The following is a 24,960-nucleotide window of genomic DNA, read 5'->3' on the forward strand; positions in this document are numbered from 1 at the left end:
TCTCTCTCTCTCTCTCTCTCTCTCTCTCTCTCTCTCTCTCTCTCTCTTATACACACACATGCACACAAATGTAATTTATTTTTAAAAAGGCTTTCACAGATAAAATATGCTCTAATAAAGTACACTATGAAAAATCTCACTAATTTGGATTAAAAGAAGAGAACATGGGGCCTTTCAGATGGCTCAGTGGACAAGAGCACTTGCTACCAAGGCTGACAACCTGAGTTTAATCCCTAGGATTCAGACGATGGATAGCCTGACATGTATGGAAGAATGAAGGGAGTTACATCCTCATCCGCAGCACATGTAGGTCCTGCTGAGCCACATTCTTTCCATGCTCAGTGTTAGCTGAGACTCAGGGTGTCATCAATTTATGGATACAAAACTGTGCCTCTCTGTGGTCTTAATTCGTATGCTGTTGCTAAGTGGGGCACTGCAACTGCTGATGTCAGGTGTCAGTGTGACTACAACATGCAGTGATTGAAGCAAATATGGACCCAGTGTTGCTAAGAAATATCTTACACATGTGGGTAGTATCCATCACCAGCTACTTCAAATAAAGAGACCTCCCATGCAGTGGGTGAACCTCATCCCAGGAGTGAAGGCTTTAACAGCCAAACCTATGGCTTCCTGATGAAGACACCACACTCAGGACTGTAGCATCCAGCCTTGCCCAGGTTCTTAGCCCACAGGCATGCCCTACAGCCTTTGGACGTGGCAGCTAGCAACCATAGAGTCAACTAGTCAAATCTTTTTTTGTTAATCATTTTTTTTTCTTTTCTTGAAAATTGATTTTTTTCTTACAACATACTATGATTTTGGTTGTTCCTTCCCTGTACTCCTCCCTGCCTCTCCCCACCTCCCGTCTCATTAGCACCCACACCCTTTCTGTCTCTTATGAGAAAACACATCTGAAGAACAGTAATAAAGTAAAACAAAAATAAACAAATCAGAATAGGAAAAAACTACTAAACAAGAAAGACCCAAAGAAAAAGCGCAAAAAAGAGTATAGATGCAGGGACATGTGTTTGCATACACAAGATCCCATAAAAACATAAAGCTGGAAGCTATAATATATACACAAAGGACCCATTAGGTTTAGATAACAAAAAAAAAATTCTCTGACTTAACATTATAAGACAAAGAACCCCCAATGATGCCACTGAGTCTGTTTTGTGTTGGCCATCTACTGCTGTCTGTTTTCCCAGTGAGACTCCCTTGGAGAAAACACATTTTTCATTTGCAAGTGGCTAGCAAGCGTTGAAGATAGCGTCTGGGTCAGGGATGGGGAGTCTGTCCACCTCTTTCATTTTTCTGGTGCAGATCTGTGCAGGCCCTGGGCATACCACCTGTGTCTGTGGGCTCATGTGTGCCATCCCTGCAGTGTCTGCCATCCCCCTTGGCTCTTACACTCCTTCTTTCTCCTCTCCCTCAGAGTTCCCTGAGCCCTTGAGGTGTTGGGGGGGGGAGTGTGATGGAGACATCCTTTTTAGGGCTGAGTGTTCCAAGGTCTCTTGCTCTGCATATTATCTGTGGGTGTCTGTATTTGCTCCCATCTGCTGCAAGAGGAAGCTTCTCTGATGATGGCTGTGCAAGGCAAGGGTCTAGGAGTACAGCAGATAGCATTAGGAGGCATTTTACTGCTCTGCTCCTTTAGCAGAACAGTAGTATTTGGTTCCCCCTAGATTCTCAGCCGACCTAGTCTCTCGGTCACCGCCACCTAAGGAGTGTTAGGTATGGGTGCCATCTCATGGAGTGAGCCTTAATTCATGAAAACCAGACGTTGGTTGGTTACCTCCATAGGCTTTGTGCTATTACTGCACCAGCATATCTTGCAAACAGATGACCACTGTAGATAGAAGCGTTTGCAGCTGGTTGATGTTTACCTTTCTCCTTTGGTAACTCGCAGAATACTTTCTTGTACCATGAACAGCAGTCCATATGGATGAAGACTCTAGGCAGGCACCAGTTTAACCTCTCCTTGCTGGATGAGTTGTATAGGCACTGATTTCAGCAGCTGGTTCTTACTGTCAAACTGTGGAGAAGCACCCAGCCCTTGGCAACCACCTAGGTTGATTGAAGGTTCCTATGAGACCCTCTTGAACAAGCACTCAATTAGATGTAACCCACTCCCAGTACTAGAGACTTCATTTGGTGCGGGGAGATGTCCAGTTGGGGCTGTCTGCCCTGTTATTTGGTGACTTCATTTAGATCCACCTTCATATATGTATATAATTTGGGAAGCATCTACTGGATTAAGATTCCACATAATCCCTCAAATGGCCCTTAGTTTTAGCTGTCCCTCCCCATATTAGGAGTCTGTCAAATTTTGACATGCACATATTATATACATGTTTGTGTAGTCTACTGGCCTTGTTCTCTGTACAACTCTGGCTGGTACAGGCATCTTGTTACATTTCCCTGACATTTTTTTTTTCTTCAGGAAAACATTTACTTATTTTTACTGCTTAGTTTTTCTATTTTTTTCCTGTAGGTGACTTTTAAAACACTGTGAATACTAATCCTTTGTCATTAATAACATTTCAAGTGTCTTCATTTAGAACATGGTCTGTTGTTCTGTTTTGTTGAGATTTTCATTGGAGAGAGACTTTTCATTTGGACAAACTCAAATCTATGACTTCTCCCCCTTGTAGAGTCTGTCCCTTACAAAGTCCTTTTCTGAGAGGATGTGGGGATGCACACCGGCAATGCCAGCACTTGGGAGGTTAAAACAGAGGGATTGGGAGTTTTATGTCATCCTTGGCTATGTAAGAATTCATTCAAAATCAGCCTGGGCTACATACAACCCAGTCTTTAAACAATGAAAACAAGAGGAGGGGCTGGAGGAGGAGGGGAGGAAGGAAAGGGGGAAATGGGAGGGAGACATGAGGATCCGTCCTAACCAAATATATAAAATACTTTGTTTTCCACTCGTTTTCTTCTTTTTACATTTTAGTTTCTAGTCACTAGAGTTAGGGTTTTCTTTGGGGGGGGGGTTGGTTTTTGCTGTTGTTGTTTTTTTTGTTTGTTTGTTTGTTTTGGTTTTGTCTGTTTATTATTTCGTTTGGTTGGCATTTGAGATGGGAAATCTCACAGCTGAGGCTGGTCTTGAACTCCTGTCAAGCATGACCTTGCAGTTTTTACATAGTGTGAAGCGGGAATTTGGCTTATCTTACTTGGGAAATTAATTTCATTTTCTTCCCAGCTAGATAAGTCACTGTCTGGCCCCCACTGATCAATGGTACTAGTTAGTGCTCACAGCACTGTGACAACACCCAACAGGGGAACCAAGATGAGAATTCTTCCCTTGGATTCAGTTTTAGAGGGTTCCCCTCAGTCACAGTGGGGAAAGCTTGCTGGGACAGCTCAGTCTACAGTAATGGCAATGTGTGGTTGAGGGTGTTCCCATCATGGAAGGACAGGAAATCGCATGCACAGGAAACAGGACTGGACATAAACTTTGAGGCTGGCCCTTTGTGATCTATTTCTGCCAGTGACACTATCTCTCCTCTCAACTTCCAGTGTCCAGAACCTCTCAAAATTGTGCCACGAACTAGGGACCAAGTGTTCATAACACGAATCTGTGGGGGCCTTTCAGATGCAAACCATGACACACTCTCTCTCAGATAACAAGCCTCCAGATACAGAGAAATCAGTGTTATCCTATGTTTCTGTCCCATTGGACATCTTGTCCAGCATGTGATAACTGTATGCGATTCTAAATATGTAACTTGGTAAGTCTGTAATTTAGTAGGAAAAAAGATTCCCCTTATTACTATTGTTTCTAGTTTGGGACTCTTAAGAATAAAAGTGGGAATAAAAATTCTGAGTAACTACACATGAGACTCAAATTGCTGAATTACTACATGCATGGGCATTCTGTAATTTGAATTACTATATGCATGGGCACTCTGTAATTTGAAGGTTTTGTCCTCTCAACAGCTCTTGCTGCAGTCTAATTCCCACTGAGGTGTTAAGAGGACAGAAACTTAATCTGACTGTGTTTGGAGGTTGACAAGGGTTATATAAGGTCATTGAGGTGGCGCCCCAGCCACTGGACACTGGTGGATTTGTAGGAGAGCAACCGAGACTTGGAGGATGTGCATGAATGCCTGCTATCCCCAGGTGATGCTGTATGCTGCTGTGAACCATTGTCAACACAGCCACAGCACACATCCTTGACCTCGGACCAGAACTGTGAAACACATAACTTTAGAGCTTGGCCAGACTCTTTCTTTCTTTAAAAAGTGACTATATATAGCTTATGTTTGTCCTCAGTAGAATCTGCCCGTTTCTGAGACCTGTGAAGCCCTTGACATATTCACTAGTAGACCATGACTGTCAAGTGTTCCACACCCAAGCCAACAGGGGAGTCGCCTGCTGCTTTATCTTTACTGGTTCTGGTAGGCACATGGGTAGCCAGCTGTGCTCCTCAACTGGTTCTCTGTCATGAATAATGGAATCACAGACAGACCCCGCTGTTTATTTGTTCAATGGCCGTGAGCATTTTCCCAACAGAAGTATCTGTTCTAGCTGTCAGGCTGATTTTTAAACTGCATAGTTTAGCTTTTCTAATTTTTTAAAACCTGTGTATATTTTGTGGGAAGGAGAGGAGCCATACCATAGTGCACATGTGGAGGTCAGAGGACGATCTGTGCAAGTCAGTTCTCTCCTTCTACCATGTAGGATCTGGGAACAGAACTCAGGCTGACAGGCTTGTCAACAACGCTTTTATCCACAGAGCCATCCTTTCAGCCTGGAATCTTTCTAACTTGTAAAATAGTTTTGGTTTCTTTGACTGTCTATCTGCACCTCTCTCTCTCTCTACACACACACACACACACACACACACACACACAAACACACACACCTTTCATTAGAAGGGTCTCTAAGAAGGGTATGGTAGCATGTGTCTTTTCATCTGAGCACTCTGAGAGGAATATGCAGGGGATCTCTGAGTTAGATGATAGATAGCCTGGTCTGCATAGTAGATTCTAGGACAGCCAATGTTACACAATAAAAAGACCCTTTCTCAAAAACAACAATGTAGAAAAAGAAAGAATGAATGAACTACAGAAAGGAAGGAAGCAAGGAAGGAAGGAAGGAAGAGAAAGACAGACATATAGACAAACAGCATCTCACTATGTAGCCCAGGTTAACTCACTATGTAACTGAGGTTGGTCTCACACTTCCTTCTGTCTCAACTTCTCAAATGCTAGGATTACGGGGTGAACTGCCATCCCCAACTTAGAATTTTTTTCATAAATTCTGGATACTAGTCCTTTGTCAAATATGAAGGATTTTCTTCTAGACTCTGATATACCTGTTTTTTTTCTGATGAAAAGTCTTTAATTTTCACCAAGTTCAATCTATCACATTTTTCGTTTCTAGAGAATACTTGGTGTCATGTTTGAGAAGTCTCTACCTACCTCAGGCCACAGAGACATCACTATATCCTAACATTCAGCTCAGATTCTGAGTCACTTTTAAAGAATTGCTCTGCATGGCATTATGTAGGGGCCAACTTTGGGCAGAAGAATTTCCAACTTTCCTTAGGACCCTGTCTAGGAAACTGTGGCTCTTGGCCTCGCAGGGCTCCCGAGTCACCCGTGCTCTTGTCTGTTCCACTCATCCACTGATCTTGTTCTTTTTTAAGTCAGTATTACACTATTACATTACTGCAGATTTATAATAAATCTTTAAAGCTCGCAGTATTGGTCTATGAATGTTTTCTTCACAGTTACCTCGGATAGTCTAAGCACTCTGTGTTTCTGTACAAATGTTGGATCAGAAAGAACATCAACTTCCAAGAACAAGACCTGCTAGGGTTTTAAGTGGGGTTGTTTCAAAGACTCCCATGGTTGTTGGAGGCTTGGTTCCTAGCTGGTGCTGCTGTCTGCAGCTGGTAAGGCTCAGAGATGGGGCCTCCTCTGGGAGAGGTTGCTGGGGACAAGCCTTTGGAATGTATACCTCGTCCCTGGTCCCTTCCTGTCCCTGCTTCTTAGTTGCCTTAATGTGAGTGACCTCTTCCATTTAGCCCTTCCACCATGACTTACCCTGGGCCCAGAAACAATGCAACCAGCCAAAACCAAGTGGAAACCTCTGAAACCGAGGGCTGAAACAACGCTTTCCTGTTTTAAGCTGTTGTTCTCAACTATATCTTGTCACAGTAACGAAAAGCCTGGCTAGAGGAGATGCAGTCACACTACAGACACTCAGAAAGAACTCATGTCTAAATCAGGCTTAAAGTTTTTCACCCAAGAAATGTTTATGTTATACTGGATTTGCTGGTATTTAAAATAGGTCCCAAGTCAAACAGTTTCTGATAACAAATAATGAAAAATTGTATTTTTAACGATTCTTTGGTATGCATATAATTTTACTATTTACTAAAGACAAAAGAAAAGATGCATACTAATGTGATGGGGGGTGTGTTCATTTTCACACACAGAATTAAGTCTTGGCTGAATATCCCATACTGTAGGACATGATCATTAACCTTCCTTAGAGTTCAGCGATGGTCTGACCTTACTTTCAGTGTTGAAAATGCTGTTTTGCATAGGGACATAGTACAGTGTGGCGGATGCTTAGGGCTCTTTTAGAAATTCGGCCCTGATTCCAAACCAAAACTCATGGCAGCGTTTTTAAATGGAACTCAGCAGCAAATCAAACAGCAATTCTTTGTGTGTGTGCACAGGCGTGTGGATATATATGGAGGTGCATGTATAGAGGTCAAAGGCATATTCCTTGCCCACTTGTTTTTATGTCCACATGTATGTGTCTGCATGAGTTTATGTGTGTCAAGTGTGCAGGAGCCTAAGGTGACCAGAAGAGGTATCAGATGCCCTAGAACTGGAACTATAGACAGGTGTGAGCCCTTTGCAGATGCTGAGAATAGAACCCCGGTCCTTTGCAAGAGCACTAAACAGTCCTAATTGCTGAGCTATCTCTCCAGCCCCCTCCACCTTTTTCCTTTTTTAATGGTTGTCTTAGAGTTTTATTGCTATGGAGAGATACTATGACCCAGGCGACTCTTATAAAGAAAACCATTTAATTGGTGCTGGCTTACAGAGTCAGAGGTTTAGTCCAATATCATCACGGTGGGAAGCATGACAGCGTTCAGGCAGACATGGGGTTGGAAAAGGAGCTGAGAGGTCTGCATCTTGATCGAAAAGGCAGCCAGGACACTGTGTTCTGCACTGGGCTGAACTTGAGCATACACGAGATCTCAAAGCCCCACCTCCGAAGTGACACACTTCCTCTAACAAGGTCACACCTCCTATTAGTGTCACTCCCTACGGCCAAGCATTCAAACACATGAATCTATGGGGGCCATACTTATTCTAACAACCACAATAGTGAAAAAAAAAATGTGTCTTTAGAACTATCCGCTGGACAATGTCTAGCTGATCCCAACTTTGCTGGCAATATCCAGAGCATCATAATCAGGAAGCAGCCAAGCATATGCCTTCTTCTCTTCTTCAGGCCTGATCAGGGTATTGACTTGGCCCCATCGACTACATAGTTTCCTCATGGCCTGTTTGATCTGGTGCCTGTTGGCTTTGCCATCCATGATGGATTCAGGTGATGATGTGGTAGCAGTCAACTTGTTTCTCCTGGGCACGCTTCTACAAGAGCATCTGTGCTGCCTCTGGAGAAACAGGGTCTTGGGCTGCCAGAAGGTAGGTAACATGCAGATCTTCATTCTGTGGCTGTGGACAGCTCTAAGCATTGCCTTCTTGGATTTGAAGGCCTTTGCATTGGCTTTGGAAGGGGCAGGAGATTCCTTCTTCACTTTAAGAGACATCTTGATGAAAAACCACATCATTATCATCATCATCATCAGAGGTTCTCACTCAATATGGTGCTCACTAACTGGCCAGACTAGTGGACCAGTAAGTCATAAGGATTCTATCTCAGTCCCACCCCCGCTAGGATTACAGCTACATGTCAGAACATCCAGCTTTTTACTAGAGTGCTGAAGATCCAAACTCAGGTCCTAAACAAGCACTCTGCTAACTTAACCATCTCCACAGCCTTCAATCAGCAATTCTGAAAATTAAACAGTCTAATACAATACAATCCCCAGATCTACTAATCTGACACTTAGATGCTGAGAAATGATGCTGAAAAATATTAAAAGTCTTACAGTTAGACTGAGTAAAATTTTCAAGAGAGATGAAAGCATTACTCAAGAGCTTCTTACACACACACACACACACACACACACACACACACACACACACACACCTTCACAGCAACTGAGCTATCTCCTAAGCCCTGGATTCCAGGGTTTGGGGTATAAGAACCTTCTGACTTTGCCTAAAGAAACTCATAAGGTTTTGTCATTTGCCTTAACAGTAGGCTAATGGAGACAGCTATTTGTTTACTGTAGTCCAAACACTGCATGAACAGTGTTTTGATTAATTCTCACAACCACAGCAGCTGGATTTTCAAATCTAGACTTCAAAGATAGGGACCTATCTTTAAATCAGGCCTAGATGTAAATGACTTGCTCAAAGGGCATGAGACGGAACTGGGATTTCATTCTGGCTGGCAGAGTTCACAGCAAATACAGTGACCTACCACGCCATGGGTCTTTGGACATCAGGGTCTTTGGACAATAAACCCATAAAATCAGGAAACACTCGCCCCTGTCACATTCCCAGAGCCAGCTGCATCACTGACCCGCTAGCCTTGCAATAGAGATCAGGGTAGGAACAGGGTCAAGATGTCCACCATGCAAATTCCTTAGAGGCAAAGCTAAAACAAAGTCACTTGGTTCTGGCAGCTAACTGCCTGATCATGTCACTCCCTTAAAATAAACACCCACAGCTTAATTTGGCTAATAAACTCTTAATCAGTTAGCTATGCCTACTAAAGGTCTCAGCCTGGCATTTTCTTATTACTCACTTCAAACTCTATGCCTTGGCCACGGTGGACCGACTCTGACCATTTTTTTCTTTTTATGGTAGATAAAAGTATGCATGTTCTTTTTTTTTTAACCTTTTCTTTTTTTGGGGGGGGGTGGTATGTGAGTGTGCAAGCTTGTGAATGTGTGGGTATGCATACTCAGGTACATGTATGTGGAGACCAGAGCAGGGTATTAGGAGTCCTCCTCTCCACCTTACTGGCTGCAGATAGGGTCCCTCACTGACCAGAAGCTTGCTGTTTCAGCAAGGCTGGCTGGCCGGGGAGCACTGGGGAGTCACCTGTCTCCACTCCACAGTGTTAATGTTACAGCCATGGCCAGCTTCCCACATGGGTGCTGGAGATTTGAACTCAGGTCCTCATGCTTACAGAACAGCACAGTCACCTACCAAGCCTTCTCCTTCTCCCTGCAATATTTTACTATAAATCAACAACTTTTCCGAAACAAAGGAGGAGCCATTTGAAACTCCTACTACCCATATCTAAGACAACAGAGACATCAAAGTAATTATGGTAATGGATTAGAAGACTCTGAACAGAACAGGAGACCAAGAGTCTGTACTAACGTGAATTAATATCTGAACACATTTGAATGCCTCCAACGGAAGGAGATGGCTCACCTCAAAAACATCTCCCTGAACATCGTTATCATTCTAAAAGGGATGCTCTCATGGCTTGGCAGACTCTACGTGAATCAAAGTAAATCAAAATCAACGTTATCAACAGGGGAGATTTTAAAATTTGCATCACCTTTTACCTTGCTACCTTATGACCTCACTACCAATGACACACAACTGCCAAAGACCCACACAGCTCCAATCAAGAGGGAACAGCACATAGACTGGAACTGAAGAACACTCTGCAAAATAACCGGCCTGTAATCTTCAAAAGGGTCCATGGCCAGCCTTGAGCAGTCAGTTCAGATTGAAGGAGACCCAGGAGACAGAGTACATGAAGTGACTGAACTGAATGAACTTTCACTGCAAAGGACATGATGGGCAGCTGGCCAGACCTAGACACAACCAGAGGTTAGGAGGCAGCAGGGTAACCTGGATCATGATGGCGGTACGGTTACGTCGGCGATATATCAGCTTGTAAGAAATGCATGATAAAGTACAGTCATGGGTCATATAGCTATGTAGTCAAATATAGTATGTAACGACCATGGTCCCTTAAGACTACAAGGAGGGGTGAGAGTTTCTATTACATACCAGCCTGATAGTGAAAGTAAGGTAGAATCACATAGCAACGCTCACACATTCATAGCGATGCTAGTGTAAACACACCTACAGCACTGCCAGTCATACTAAAATACAGACAGTATACATATAGACTATATAGTAAATGACACTTGCAGCTAACGGTCAACAGCAACTTTACTGGTCTTTGTATTCACTATCACGTCCTTTTAAGCATTATACAGATCACTCCGCTTTTAAAACAGTTTACAATAAAGCACCATGTCACCCTGTGCCAGCAGTAGTCTCATGTGTTGACTCCCAACTGCAGGGGGGCATCTGCAGTGACTGACCTCCGTCATGCAGGTGTGTGTCAGTGCATACCACGTGACCTACACAATGGCAAAATTGTTGAAGCAGATCTCTCAGTGCACGCCCCTCATTAAGCGGCAAATGACTGTAGCTGGAGTGGTACGCACTGGGCCGTGCGCATTCCAGCAGCTCAGGGGAAGGGAAACGCTCTGCGCTGCACTTACAACTCATTTCTCTGCACATCTGAAAGTTTATTCAAAATCTAAAGCACGCAGGTGTCACACGTTCTTGTAAGACCCAGACCCACCACATCTTCTCACTCAAGCCGCAAAAAACTCCCAAAGTCAGAAGCAGAGACTAATTTGGATTTTTCTGTTGTTGTTGTTAAGTAATTAAAACAGGCAGGATACTAGAAGATCCAAAGTTCAGGAAATAACAGCAAGTTAAGAACTAAAACTAAGCACAGATAATTGCAGTAGCTGGCTGGAGAAAGACAGAAAAGCGGAAGGCCCAGTACAGGGGGGAGAGGCAGAGGAGGAGAAAAGAAAAAAAGAAAAGGAGGAGAAAAGCTTCAGACAACTCTTACTGGGCTCATAGGGTATTCTGGTGTTAACAAATGTTTAACAAAGAAAATGACAAACAAGGTTGGAGAGGGAAGAGTTCACAATCTACAATAACCACGCACAAGAGGGCCAAACAGTGCCTAGAAAAGATGTTCAGGAGCTCAAGAGAGTTACAGCCCCAAAATCCAACAACAACAACAACAACAACAAAAGAAAGAAAGAAAAAACAAAGAAAGAAAAAAAGAAAGAAAGAAAGAAAGAAAGAAAGAAAGAAAGAAAGAAAGAAAGGACATTTTTTAACCAAGAAATACCAAAATAATGTTCCTGACACACTAAAAGAAACTAACTTTAGTCAATCTGTATATGTGTGTATGTGTGTACGTGAGTGCGGGTATGAATGTATGTATGTCTGTATGCATGTGTGAATGTGAGTATGTGTATGTGCAGGTATGTATGTATGTATGTATGTATGTGCAGGTATGACAGTGTGAATGTATGTGTGTAGGTCTGAATGTGTGCAAATGTGTGCAGGTGTGAATTATGTGTGTGCGGGTATGACAGTGTGTATATAATGTGTGTGTGCAGGTATGAATGTATGTGCATGTGAGTATGAATGTATGTATCTGTGTATGCATGTGTGAATGTGTGTGCAGGTATGAACATATATGTATGCATTATGAGTATATGTTTACAGGTGCACGTGTGTTCAGGTATCAATGTGTGTATAGATGTGTGTGGGCAGATGTGCATGCATTGTGCATATGCATGCATGTGGAGGTCAGAGTGATGACCATAGGTGTCTTCCTCAGTTGCTCTCCATTTGATTTGATCTTATTTTATTTTGGCAGTGTTTCCTAGGAAACCTGGAGCTCACTTCTGCTAGACCCTAGGGACCCTCCCATCTGTCTCCCCAGCACAAGGACAATATGTACACCGTACCCAGCTTTATATGTGGGTACTCAGCTCCATGCCTTGGGTCCTCACAGTTACAAGGCAAGAAGTACACCGACCAAACTGTCTCTCATCTCCCTAGCGCCTCACTTCCTTACTTCACCTTATCTGATACGTTCTCATGTGTGTAGCCCCAGGCGGGCCTCCTCATCTTCATCCTTCTGAGTTTTGGGCTTACAGGTGTGGGTACCATTACACCCAGCCCAAAAAACTCTCTTAAAAGAAGAATTTGGCAAATGTCTGCTCAGTGCCAGTCACAGTCCCTGAGAGTGATAAGCTGTAACAGCAAAGATGAAGTGCTTCATGACTGACATTCTCAAAAAGAATATTAAAGAGTCCAAGTTACATTCTCGCCCAGATGAAACACCATCTCCATGACACGCCGATGTGGTTCACAGAGGTCCATAATGAAAGCTCTTCTCCAGGAGCTGCACTAGGCATGGTGGCACAGGCTCTTAACACCAGCACTCTGGAGGCTGAAGTGGGAAGGCTGGAAATCTGAGGCCAGCCTGAGCTACTCAGTGAAATCTTTTTTTTTTTGTAAGTAAAAAAGAGTGCCAGGCAATGGTGGCACACCCCTTTAATCTCAGCACCTGGGAAGCAAAGCCAGAAGGATCTCTGAGTTAGAGGCCAGCCTGGTTTACAGAGCGAGTTCCAGGACAGCCAGAGCTACATAAAGAAATGTTACCCTGAAAACAATAACCAACCAACCAACCAACAAACAAAAAAGTAAAAGAGAAGAGAAAAGAAGCACAGTGGCGTGGGTCACCACATAGTCACTTTCCCCATTGCTGTGACCAAATACCTGACAAGACACAACTTAAGGGAAATGGTGCTTACCATGGCTCATGACTTGGGGGTACAGATTATCCTGGAGAAGGAAAAGCAGTGACAGATACTCGGCAAAAAGCAATCTAAAAACCATCAACTGTAAGGTTCACGCCTAGTGACCCTCTTCTCTAGACTGCATCTCCTAAAGGATTCCAAAACATCACCATGAGGTGAGAGGACCAAGCGTTCAACCACATGAGCTCATAGGAAGTATCTTACAACCAAGCCAGAACTTGGTCTAGACTCATGTGATGCCATAAGCCATCATCAGAATAGCACTGATAGCACCCACCAACAGCATGTTTCAACCTGGTCTACAGTCCTCTAGTGAGATCAGGAATAAGCCACAAGAAACCCATAACCCCTTAAAATTATATGTGGATTTCTGTGGCTATGAATAATAGCACTTTCTGGAGAGAAGATATAGCTTTCAACCGACTCATCATTGAATAACTTTAAGTGAATGGGATAATTTCACTGCCAAGAGCTAATACAGTCAGTCACCCACTGCAGCACGTCTCCACCCAGCCCTGTGTGAGCTTGCCAAGCACATGAACAGCAAGCAGCACTCCAGAATAAAGCAAGTAGGTACACCTTTTCTGCTCTGCCATCTCTCATTGGCTTCTGGGTTAAACAGTGTTGACAGAGAGGTAAGTATGGTATGATCCCTGTCCTTTGAGACACTTACAATAGAGTGTGTGGGAGAGGGCTTAAGGGTGTAGCCCTGGGTGAGATAAGAACACGAGCTTTGGAATCAAACAAGACGTTAGCTCTCCACTCTACGCCTAACTAGCTCAGTGGTCTCTAGCAACTTACTCAAGGTTACTTTTCTATTTGTTTTCCTATCAATAAAATGGAAGTAAGAAAGGTTGATTGTACAGCCTTGAAATGACATCATAAACTATGTAATCTATGATCCAGGGGATGGTAAACACACAAAATTTATTTTAACCTGTTGTTATCACAGATACCCAGAGGAAAGAGATCTTTGACGGACTTCTCAATCCTTCTACTAGACTCAGGCTGGGAAGCTATATTTTAAAAGACACCATGGCAAAGGGACAATGGTGTGCGTTCAGAGAAAACACCTAAGATGATTGGAAGACAGGGACTCATGTCCTAAAGACCAGTGATCGGAAGGATGCTAAGTTATCAGTCAAAAAGGGATCAATGGTCAGTAGTCAGGAAACAAGTTTTATACATTTTATCGCAACTAAAACATTTATAAATAAAGGAAATCGTCTGGGGTGGAGTAGGACTCCTCATCGTGGCTCCTGTGAAATGAAAGGTGTTGAAAATGCACTAGAATCAGGACAAGATGGCTCAGTGGAGAAAGGTACATAACTGCCCAATGTTGGCAAAGGCAGAAGGAGAGAGCTTCCTCCACAAAAGCTGTCCTCTGACCTCCACACACATGTATACAATAATAATTCATCTTTTTTTAATTATCGCTAATGGGATGATGCAGAAACGAAAACAGTTTCTGCTCTTCCAGAGGACCAGCGTTCAGTTCCGAGGACCCATATGAAACTCTAGCTCTAGGGGAGCTGATGCCTTTGGCCTCCAGCACCTGCAGTCACATACACATAGGTACATGCAGACACACACTCCTACACATAATGAAAAATAAACTTTTAAAAAGAGTGCTAGAATCCCCTGTGTAAATGAGGGATGTCTTCTAAAACACCAAAGGATGCAAATGCTGAGACTTTAGCTTACTACTTGAAGCAAGAACCAATCTGAGGAGGTGCTGGGCAGGGGCTCAGTCAATAAAGCACTTGCCTTGCAAGCACAAAGATCTAAGCTTAATCCCTAGAATGCACATAAAGAAGCCAGGTGTGGTGGCATGTGTTTATAATCCCAGCACTAGGGAAGTGGACACAGGTGGTCCTCTGAGGCTCACTGGCCAGCCTAGCCCAGTTGATGAGCCAATGAGAAAAACTCTGTCTCAAGAGACAGACAGAGTAGGTAGTATACTTTTGAAGCTGTCCTCCTATGCCCACACAAACACATATTTATGTCTATGTGTGTGTACACACACACACACACACACACACACACACACACACACACACACACACACACATCCCTTTTTAAGAAGAACCAAGGAGTGAAACAACAATGGGAACCAGTTCTGATAATGACACTTGGAGGGATGTCACCTACAGGGTCCTTAAAGGACTCCAGCTTAGCTTCTCAGTGTCCTGTCAGTCTTCCTGACATCCGTTCTGTCCTCCACAGGACATTTCTGCAACTTGTGCCCAGGGGGAGAAAAAAAAGATTATTTTCCCTAACTAATAATTCTCATGGCTTCTTGAGTTTTAAAATTTTTATTACATTTATTTATTCTGTCTGTCTCTGTGTGTGTGTGTGTGTGTGTGTTCATGCACACATGTGCACACATGCACAACTTGTGTGGATGCCAGGCCTAGGAGCAAACAGCCTGGCCCACTGAGCCCCCTCAGCCTCCTGGCTTCTGTGTTGTACCCTGCTGAACGATCACTCTGGGGAGGGTGCTATGGGGCAGAGATGGGCTGAGGTCCAGTTACTGCCTGTTTTTAACCAGTTCCTCAGGCAGAGGAGAAGGAGCAGATCCTTGGGCTTTTGCCACTTCTCTAAGGCAAACAGAGAGGAAGCCCATCCACGCCATAGTGAGAGGGACAGCTCGGTGCTGCTTAGAAAAGCAAGAAAAAGGGGGTCTCATCTCCTTATAGGCAATAGCATCCACTTCTCAACAAAAAAAAAAAAAAAAAAAAAAAACAAAACAGTGCACTGAAAAGTGAGTGACTGTATAAGATGTGGAAGATTGGGGCCTATTGGGAAGAGGAAGGGGCCAGTGGACGGGACAAGCGGGAAAGGATAATGGGCAGTTATTTGGTTCTGTGAATACATACCGATAAAAACAAAAAGTAAAGAACTGCAGAGATTTTTTTTTTTTTAAGAGACAACCTACAAAGGATTAAAGAAATCCTGTAGCTAGCTAGCTATGGTTCCCTACACCTGAGCCTAAGGTGACAGAGGGAATGGTCTGATGTCCCAGGTATGTTAGCATACTGGAGAGCCACTGTGTAGGAAACAGCTAATAGAGTCAGCCCTCCGAACAGCCAGGTGAGCTTATCTCCTATGATTCCAGGGAGAGGGAGCCAGATGACAGAGAACCCTGTACGTTCCATGAGCAGTTCTGAGCACAGGCTAGCCCCTGAGAGTGGTAAGAAAAGTGTGGAGCAGATCTAAAGAACAAGTGCCCAGCCCCTCAGGGCAGTCCCGCAGGGAACCATTAATCAACACCCAAAGGAGAGAGAGCACCAAGTGTTCTAGGAAGTCTGATCTCCCCACTTGCCTCCTACCTCCCCTCCTGGTGCACACTATCCCTTCCAAGTAAGGCCACTGTGTGCAGGCAACTAAAGCAACCAAATGTATCCATTGCATTTTCTTCCTTCCTTCTTTCTTTTTTTTCTAAGAGTTTAGCACTCTTTGGCTTGCCTCTTTCCACCAGGCTAAAGAGAGCTAAACATAACTAAAGGGAAGGGGGGGGGTCCTGGTGGGTTAGCAGCAGGAACCCCTTTGTAAACCACCACCCCAACCAGGGTTGATTTCATTTAGCTTCCCCTATTTTCTAAGTCTCGTTTTTAGAGACAACTCCATGTAATTCATGACCCTTCTGGAGGCCTGCCCTCAGACACAGGCGCACCTGGGATTGGCGACCGAAAGCCAGCTGCTGCACAAAGCTGCTTAGATGGTATTGTGTAACTGGTGAAATCCAACCCACAGAGAGCAAGCAAATTTAAACAGATGTTAAAACGCGGACCTGCAAAACTAAACATCTGCCAACATATTCCTTCTACGGAAAAGATGGGATGCACTGTGAAGAGCCACATAGAAGAATTAACCTATTCAGAAACAGGAACCTGCTCTCCAGATCACCTGGAGCGTGCTCTCCAGATCACCTGGAGCCTGCTCTCCAGATCACCTGGAGCGTGCTCTCCAGATCACCTGGAACCTGCTCTCCAGATCACCTGGAGCCTGCTCTCTCGATTATGTGAGGCGTTTGGTACGTGCTCTTAGCAGAGCACTGTGATACAGGCCCCAAAATACTCTTGTAGAATTTAGCTTCAACAGCACAGAATAGCATTTCTGAAACACTTTTTGAGAATTTCTGCCAACACTCAAAACTTGAGGAGGCTGTGGTGCCCCAGAAATCCAGAAGTATGTCTCTTTAACAGTTTTCAGTAGCCTTGTTACACTGGGAATGGAGTAATGAACACCAAGCGGCTAGAGCAGACAAGTTAACGCTGCATAACTACATTAGAAAAGGAAATGTGACAGAATTCTCAGATAACAAGCAAAAAATATGTAACTTAGAGAAATACAATATTTTTAAATACTTAAGTTTTTTACTCTGTGTGTGTGTGTGTGTGTGTGTGTGTGTGTGTGTGTGCCTGATAAGGCCAAAAGAGGGTAAAAGGGGTTGGAATTATGAATGGTTGCCTAGAATCCAGAGCAAGAATAATGGGAATGGATGGACCTACAAATGCCATGGGGTGGAGGGGAAGGTGTCATAAATCTTAGATTTCCGTCCTATCATGTCAAAATATTCAGGTCATATTTATGAGGCTGGAGGGATGGCTCAGTAGCTAAAAACACTTGTTGCTCTCACAGAGAACTTGGGTTTGGTTTTTGACATCCTCAAAGCAGCTTACAACTAACTGCCTGTAATTTCAGTTCCAGGCATTCTAACACCTCTTTCTGGCCTCCTGGGCACCAGGAATGCACACAGTGCACATAGATACACGCAAGCAAATATACACTAAACTAAAAATAATAAAACAAAACAACAACAACAAAAGAACAGAAGCTGTGGAAAGCCATAGGGTTAAAAACACTTTCTTTAAGTGTCAAATCTAAGGGGAAAAAAGAACATATTGTGATAAAGTTACTCTAAATCACTTTTAAATTCAGTGGTCCTGCTAGAACATAAAATAGGAAATTTTCAGACAGAACACAAAACTTACCCAGCTTTCCTCTCACAACAGTCTAAATGAGAGCCACTGTTTGTTACTGTGATGAACAGTTTAGGAACTGGTCCTGGGAAGACGAAGCCAATGGTTTTCTGTAGGATCATTTTTTTCTTTGTCGTGTGTATATGTGTGTGCAGGTTCATGTGAAAGGGGCAGGCACGCTTATGGAGGCTTGAAGCTGACACTGAACATCTCCCATAACTGTTCGCCACTCTGTTTACTGAGGCAGGATCTTTGGCTGGACCCAAAGCTCAATCTAGTTAGCCAGCTTGCCTTGGGCCCCTGTGTTTCCGTCTCCTGAGTGCTAAGCTTTGGGTTCTAAGGGTTCGAACTGCAGTCCTCCCACTTGCACAACAGGTGTATTACCCAACAAACCATCTCCCCAGCCCAGGATTTTGTACTTTTGATTTTTTTTTTTAAACAAGAAAGGGAGACGAGATTCCTCTCAAGTGACACAGTGATACTATATAAAAGACAGGCTAAGACATAAGAGATGGGGAGTGACAAACTGAAAAGTTATAACAAGCTCTTCAAAAGGTAAAGAGACCTGATCCAAAGCTGGGACTGGGTAAACAAAAGAGCCAAGAAGATGGCAGAAAGTTACAGAGAGGGTCTGACTGACTGCACAGTAATATTAACATAAAGACTTTAATATGCATATATGTCTGAGTGCTTATGTATACTATTTATTTTTTATTTCCCCCAGTGCTGGGGATCAAACCCAGGCATTTGTTAGGCAAGCACACTCCCACTGAGGTATAATCCCAACTCTATCTGTGTTTACCTTCTAATTGTGAGATTGAATCTAAGTTGCCCAGGCTGGACCTGAAACTCGTTCTGTAGCCCATGACGGTCTTATACTTACAATGTCCCTGCTTCAGCCTCCCAAGGAGCTCGTACCACAGCTCTGTGCCACGAGGTCCAGCAAGATGTTACAGTCTGTCTTTCTGTAAGGTATTTCATGCATATACTGCGAAAGATTTCACTTTAAAAATACTTTCTATAAATATTTAAATCACAGGAACTGTGAAGCTATTGGCTGTCATTGCAAATGTTACACAAATATGTGAAAGAAATTAAAATTTTATTTTAAAGAGCTATGTTTAAGAAGAAATTCCTGGGACTGGAGAAATGGCTCAGTGGTTAAGAGCACTGACTGCTCTTTCAGAGGTCCTGAGTTCAATTCCCAGCAACCCAGCAACCACATGGTGGCTCACAACCATCTGTAATGGGATCTGATGCCCTCTTCTGGTGTGTCTGAAGACAGGTACAGTGTACTCATATACATAAAATAAATAATTCTTAGAAAAAAAAAGAAAAAGAAGAAATTCCCTAGAGGCTGGGGAACTAGCTCAGTCGGAAAGGTGCTTGCTTTATCAGTCCTAAAATGTCAGACAGATTCTTTCGATCCCACTGTTGGGGAGGCGGAGACAGGAGAACACTGAGGTTTGCTGGCCAGTCAGCCCAAACTAATGGGTGAGCTCCCAACCAATAAGAGACTCTGCCTCAGAAGAGCTGGATGTGGAGGAGGGGCTGGAAAGAAAGCTAAGTGAGTAAGAGCACTTGTTGCTCTTGTAGAGGAATGAGGTGCAGTTTTCAGCACCCACCCAGACACTTATAGTCATTCATAACTAATTTCAGTTCCAGGTGAACCTGATGCCCTCCTCAGATCTCTGTGGGCATCAGGCATACACATGACATGTGTAAAAAAATGTAGGCAAAATTCCCATACACATAAAATACAAAGTAATTAAATCTAAAAACATATATATATATATATATATATATATATATATATATATATATATAGTTGAAAATTAGAGCTGAATGTGTTGGTGCAAGCTTTTAACCCCAGTACTCAGGAGGCAGAGGCAGGCAGACCTCTGGTTTGTTTGTTCAAGGCCAGCTCAACCTACATCATGAGTTCCAGGACAGCCAAGCTACATAGAGAACCTGTCTCAAAAACAAAAACAACAAAAAAACCCACAATAACAAAAAACAAAAAAAACAAAAGTGTGTCAGAGAGAGACCATGCATGTACAATCACATGCACTCCTGAAGATATCCTCAGGCCTCCACATACTTATGTGAACATGTTTGCACTCACCTGTGAGCAGACACACACACATACCTGAACATGCATACATATGCACACACACTTTTTAAAAATAAAATATCCATGTTTTTGAAATGTTAAGAACAAATTATCAGGTTACTATTAACCAAGTACCAAACAGTGGCTTCTCTGCACTTGACAATTTGAGAACTAGTCATTACGCTGATTAGTTTTTTGTCAACCTGACACAAGCTAGGTTCATCTAGGAGGAGGGAGCATCGACTGAGGAACTGCCTCCGTTGGCCTGTGGGCAAGTCTTGATGAAGGATTGATATGGGAAAGCCCAGATCACTGCGAGTAATGCCACCGCTGGGCAGGTGGTCCTGAGTTATAGAAGAAAGCAGGCTGAACAAGCCATAGGGAACAAGCCAAGAATCAGTGTTCCTGTGGCCTCTGCTCCAGTTCCTGCCTCCAGGTTCCTGCCTTACATTCCCGTCCTGGCTGGCTTCCTTTGATAATGGACAATAAACTATAAACTGAAATAAACCCTAGTTTGTTTGGTTGTTTTTTTCTTTTGGTTGTGGTTTTTATCACAGTAACAGAACACCAACGAGGACAGCCCTTAATGTGATCTTTTAGAATAAATGAGTGAATACACAAACTCATCTAGAAACAGAGTATTTCAAGTATCTGATTAATAATTAAATACAATATTTTTATAACAGTTAAGTATGCAGTTTCAGTTCAGGCAATATAATATAATCCTTCCTGATGAAAAGATATAAAATAAAATTAAACTTTGATTACTAAGTTGAAATCAAAATATAGTCATTAAGGAAAAATCAGACATTGTGAAGGGAAGTTAAAGACACAACCCAAAAGAAAAAAGAGGTCATAACTGAACATGTTCATAAAAATACAACATAGAAAATGAATTTTACTAGACAAGTAAAAACATCCATTATTACACAAAAATAATCTATTGGACTTCCTTTTTGTTATCTTTTAGAAGTTAACATACTTACACCTAATTTGCTTACTTATGTAACACTGCCTTTTTTTTAGTTATGAACAAGAACAGAAAACCAGCAAAACTAATACAAGTACTGAGGACGAGGGGACTTGTGGGAGGGACAAAGAACATGTTCCAACATACTTCACGTGGAATCTAAGACTGATCTGTTTAGACTTCAAAACTGTGTATCAGAACTATCAAACCATTTTATTCTATCCATTACTAGAGAAAACGATCAACGGCTGGATTAGTCAGGAGACCTTTGCTTAACCACTGACTGGCAGCTCCGAGACCTTTGCTTAACCATTGATTGGCAGCTCCGTTCTAACTTTTGTGTGAATCTCTCCAGTTCTTTTCTTTTTTTAAAAGGGGGAGGAGGGATAAGAATTGAGCTTGGTGCAAAATTTAAATGACTTCACTGAGACATCTTAGCTTAAACCAATTTTATTTGCTAGTTTATGCAAATAAACTAGCTACTTTTACAGAAAAATCCTGAGATTTAGAGTAATTGTAAGTTTAAAACAGAGGAAAAAAATATGTCCCTACCCCCAAACAATCACAGATGTAAGTCTCTGAAAGCCTTCTGTCAGCATATAGATGAGGTAGGATTGAAATAGTTCCTAAGACCCTTGGGTTTCTTTTCCATCTCTTTTGGGAACAGAAATGCAAAAGATAACAGCAAAGCAAGAACATACAGAACTGCCTTGAATTTGCATTAAGTGTTTTTAGACTTCATGCAGGGAAATGTTACAACAGAAATAGCTGACATTCTGCAGAGGAAATCCAGACACTTCTCCATCTTCTTCTAGATTGTCTGTCACAGAGTCGATACTTCTTTGTTTTGTAGCAATGCCATCTGCTTCTTCCAAGCCCCCTCTCTCTGAGCTCCATGGAGACCTTCGCCATTCCTGAGCAGGAAGGCTGTTTTTCCAAGGTAGAGAACCCTTCAGGTGGCAACACAAAACCACCACCTGACAGAGGCACTGTGCCACATCTTGAATGATGAGATGCCACCACCTAAATATGAGGTTGTAGGCTCACGTTTATGGTATCTACATAAAGTCTACCAACGGTGATGAGGCAGGCATTGTCATATTCTGTAAGTCACAGAGAACACGCAACTGTCACTTGTCAGTCCTCTTGCAACTCTGTATAACTCACAAAAGGAATTTTATAAATCCGCCGAAGAGGGTGGGTTTATGAAGTTCCTTTTGTGGTCCTACCTATCAGGGCAGATCATCACACTCAGTTACATATTCAAATATCTACATGTAAAATGTACAAGCATCCGCACCTGTAGGAAACCTAAAGAATGCTACACTGTTTCATGTTTTTGATAAAAAAACAAAAACAAACGCATGTGCATCCTTGTGCACAAGAAAAGGGAAAAGGACAACATGGGGGGCTATAGTTCAGCTGGTAGAGTGTTGCGTGTAATACAGAGAGAGAGAGAGAGAGAGAGAGAGAGAGAGAGAGAGAGAGAGAGAGAGACTGACTGTTTTGCCGAGACAGTGGTACACATCTGAAATCCCAACACATGGTAGGTGGAGAAAGGGAGATCAGGAATTCAGGGCCTGCCTGGGAATACCTAACATGCTGTCTCAAAGAAAGAAAAGAGAGGAAATGAAGGAAAGACAGAGAGAGAAAAATAGGAAAGAGGACTATGGATGAGAATGAATGAATATGAATCCCAGGAAAATTCTCTAGCGCTCCTACAATAAGATTTTAACTTTTGCAATCAAGAAAAAAAAAAGTTAAACCGACTCAGACTTTCTAATCCAAGAGCAACAGTTAATCTGGATTAAAGACAGCGAGCTGCTTAACTTTAAACTCCGAGCAAGCACTGAGAAACAAATCCTGCCATACTTGGTTTGGCAGAAGGCTGCAAGACTCTGCTGGGCACAGTATCAGCCTCTGCTCTCTGCGGCCTTAGCAAGCGGAGCAAAGTTGTTTCATACAAACTTGGTCAAGTGCTTCTGCAGAAGAACTCTCCCAGCTTTCCCGTGACCCCGTCCCCGTGGCAATCCAGTCCCCAACACCCTACGCGGGACCCCTTCCCTTCTCTAGGGGCTTGGGAAGCCAGTCCCCTAAATCTGAGCTCCTCAGCTCCCCACCACGCGCCTTCACCTACAACACCGCCTTGGGCTGAAGGGAACACAAAGTACAGACCAGACGTGGCAGCAACCCTAGAACCCCCTGACCTTGCACGAGCCGCTCTGTCTTGCCCAGCCTCAGTTTCCCAACACGCTGCTTTCACTGGCCGCAGAAGGGCTTCGTCCAGGCAAAGGGCTCTGGGCTCGGCGCGCATACCTTCCTCCTCTCCTAGGACCAGCCCAGACTCTACTGGGTTGCGTTGTCCCCAAGCCCGGCCAGGTCACCCCGGCCCGGTGCCCATACCTGAGAGCTGCTGTCCTGGGGCAGGTTTTTCACCAGGATTTTCCGCCGGTTGCTCAGCTCCCGTCGCATCCGTTGCAGCCGTGCAGCCACCTCCTGGGGGTGCAGCGCAGCCACCTCCCCCGGGCGCAGCGCGGTCTCCGCGGCCTCCCCCGCCGTCCCAGCAGAGGGTCCGGATCCCGAGCCCGCGCCCCCCGCGCCGCCTCCCCGCGCCGCCATCTTCCCGGAGCCCCGCTGCAGACTCGGAGAGGCCGGAGCAAAGCGGGAGAGCAAGCGGAGAGGCCGCGCGGGGGCGAGGCGGGCCGGACGCGGAGCAAGGGCGCGCGGGCGGGGGAGGCGCCGCAGCCGCCGACGCGGGAGGGGCGGAGCCCGGAGACACGCCCTGCAAGATGCTCCGCCCCCTCCCCGCGGGACACCTGCGGAATCTAGGGCGCAGTGAGGTGGTGGGACTCGAACCCCTAACAACACTGCCCCCAGCTCGATGCTCTTGCCCTCGCCTCTCAAACCCGAGGGCCCCAGGCGCCACAGCCCAGAGAACTCCTGGCCTCAATTCTGATACATCAAGAAGTGCGCATTTGGCAAAGTTTATGTTTTCGATGAAAAAAATAACACATGAGGTTTATCTAAAAAGAAAAGATTCTGGGGGAAGGTTTGGTATATTTAGTAAGACCTGAGCATAACAAATTTTCCTGGTTGTGTATAAGAAATCAGTGTCTTTCATCGGTCCCTATGCCGCCTAAGATGGAACCTGGCTAGTTGTATTTGCAACACAAATCCAAGGTGAAACAAAGACTAAAACAGCTTTGGCAGAAGGTAGGAGAATAAGTTCCTTGATTGTTGGAATTGAAACTTGGAAGGAGACGTACTGTGTAAAGATATACCTACTTAAAGTGAGATCTACAAAATATAATATCCTTTGACTAGCACCAGCTGTAATGACCATTAGCAAATAAGAATATGCACCTTACTTAAGTGTGCCCCATGAAAATGCACTGGGGGGGGGGGGGGAGGCACCACCAAGTGATCAGTTAAAAGGAAAGTGCTTTAAATACCATGAAAGCGCTGGAGAGATAGTGTATCCCTTTAGGGCACTTGTTGCTCTTGCAGAGGACCACAGTTCTACTCCCAGTACCCAAGTTACATGACTCACCTGTACATCTACATGACTTACCTGTAACTCCACCTCCAGGAAATCCAGGGCACTTTTCTGGCTTTCAAGCAAACACACACACACACACACACACACACACACACACACTAAATAAATAAATAAATAAAATCATGAATTCAGTACTGAACAGGTGCCACCCACATATTTCTAAGTATGTTACAGTGTTTCCCTTAAAAATCCAATTAGATAAAGCTTATTTTCTTCACATTACAGACAAAGAAAAGGAATGTGGCCTGATTAAGCCTAATGTTCTAAATATTATAAATTAAGTCATCTGTAATCGCTCTACCCCAAAATTACGGCTAATAGTCCTCAAACTGTTCTAGAATACTTGTATCACTAAAATGAGTCAGGGCAGTACCCCAGGATTTAGAGCTCTATTCCCATAGACACAGAGTGAAGACCCAACAGGCCTATTACAGTACACACAGTGGAATATTGTTCAGCTATAAGAGGAAGGCAACGGCTGCCAAAAGGTAGGTAAACCTCCAGATCATTAGGTGAAAGAAGATAGAGACAATGGCCACACACTGTATGATT

The 24,960-nt window shown here is 43.7% G+C and overlaps 1 protein-coding gene across 1 annotated transcript in view; it reads right to left on the reverse strand.

The window, feature by feature from the left end:
- Raver2 (ribonucleoprotein, PTB binding 2) overlaps nt 1-23,468 on the reverse strand; it is a 79,884-nt gene extending 56,416 nt beyond the window's left edge. The window contains exon 1 of the mRNA XM_028778757.1: nt 23,253-23,468. Within this exon, the coding sequence (XP_028634590.1) occupies nt 23,253-23,468 (216 nt within the window). The remainder of the gene's footprint in view (nt 1-23,252) is intronic.
- Between the last annotated feature and the right edge of the window lie 1,492 nt (nt 23,469-24,960).

This window comes from Grammomys surdaster, unplaced genomic scaffold (genome assembly GCF_004785775.1).
Source record: "Grammomys surdaster isolate TR1022 unplaced genomic scaffold, NIH_TR_1.0 341, whole genome shotgun sequence".
Taxonomy (NCBI): Eukaryota; Metazoa; Chordata; class Mammalia; order Rodentia; family Muridae; genus Grammomys; species Grammomys surdaster.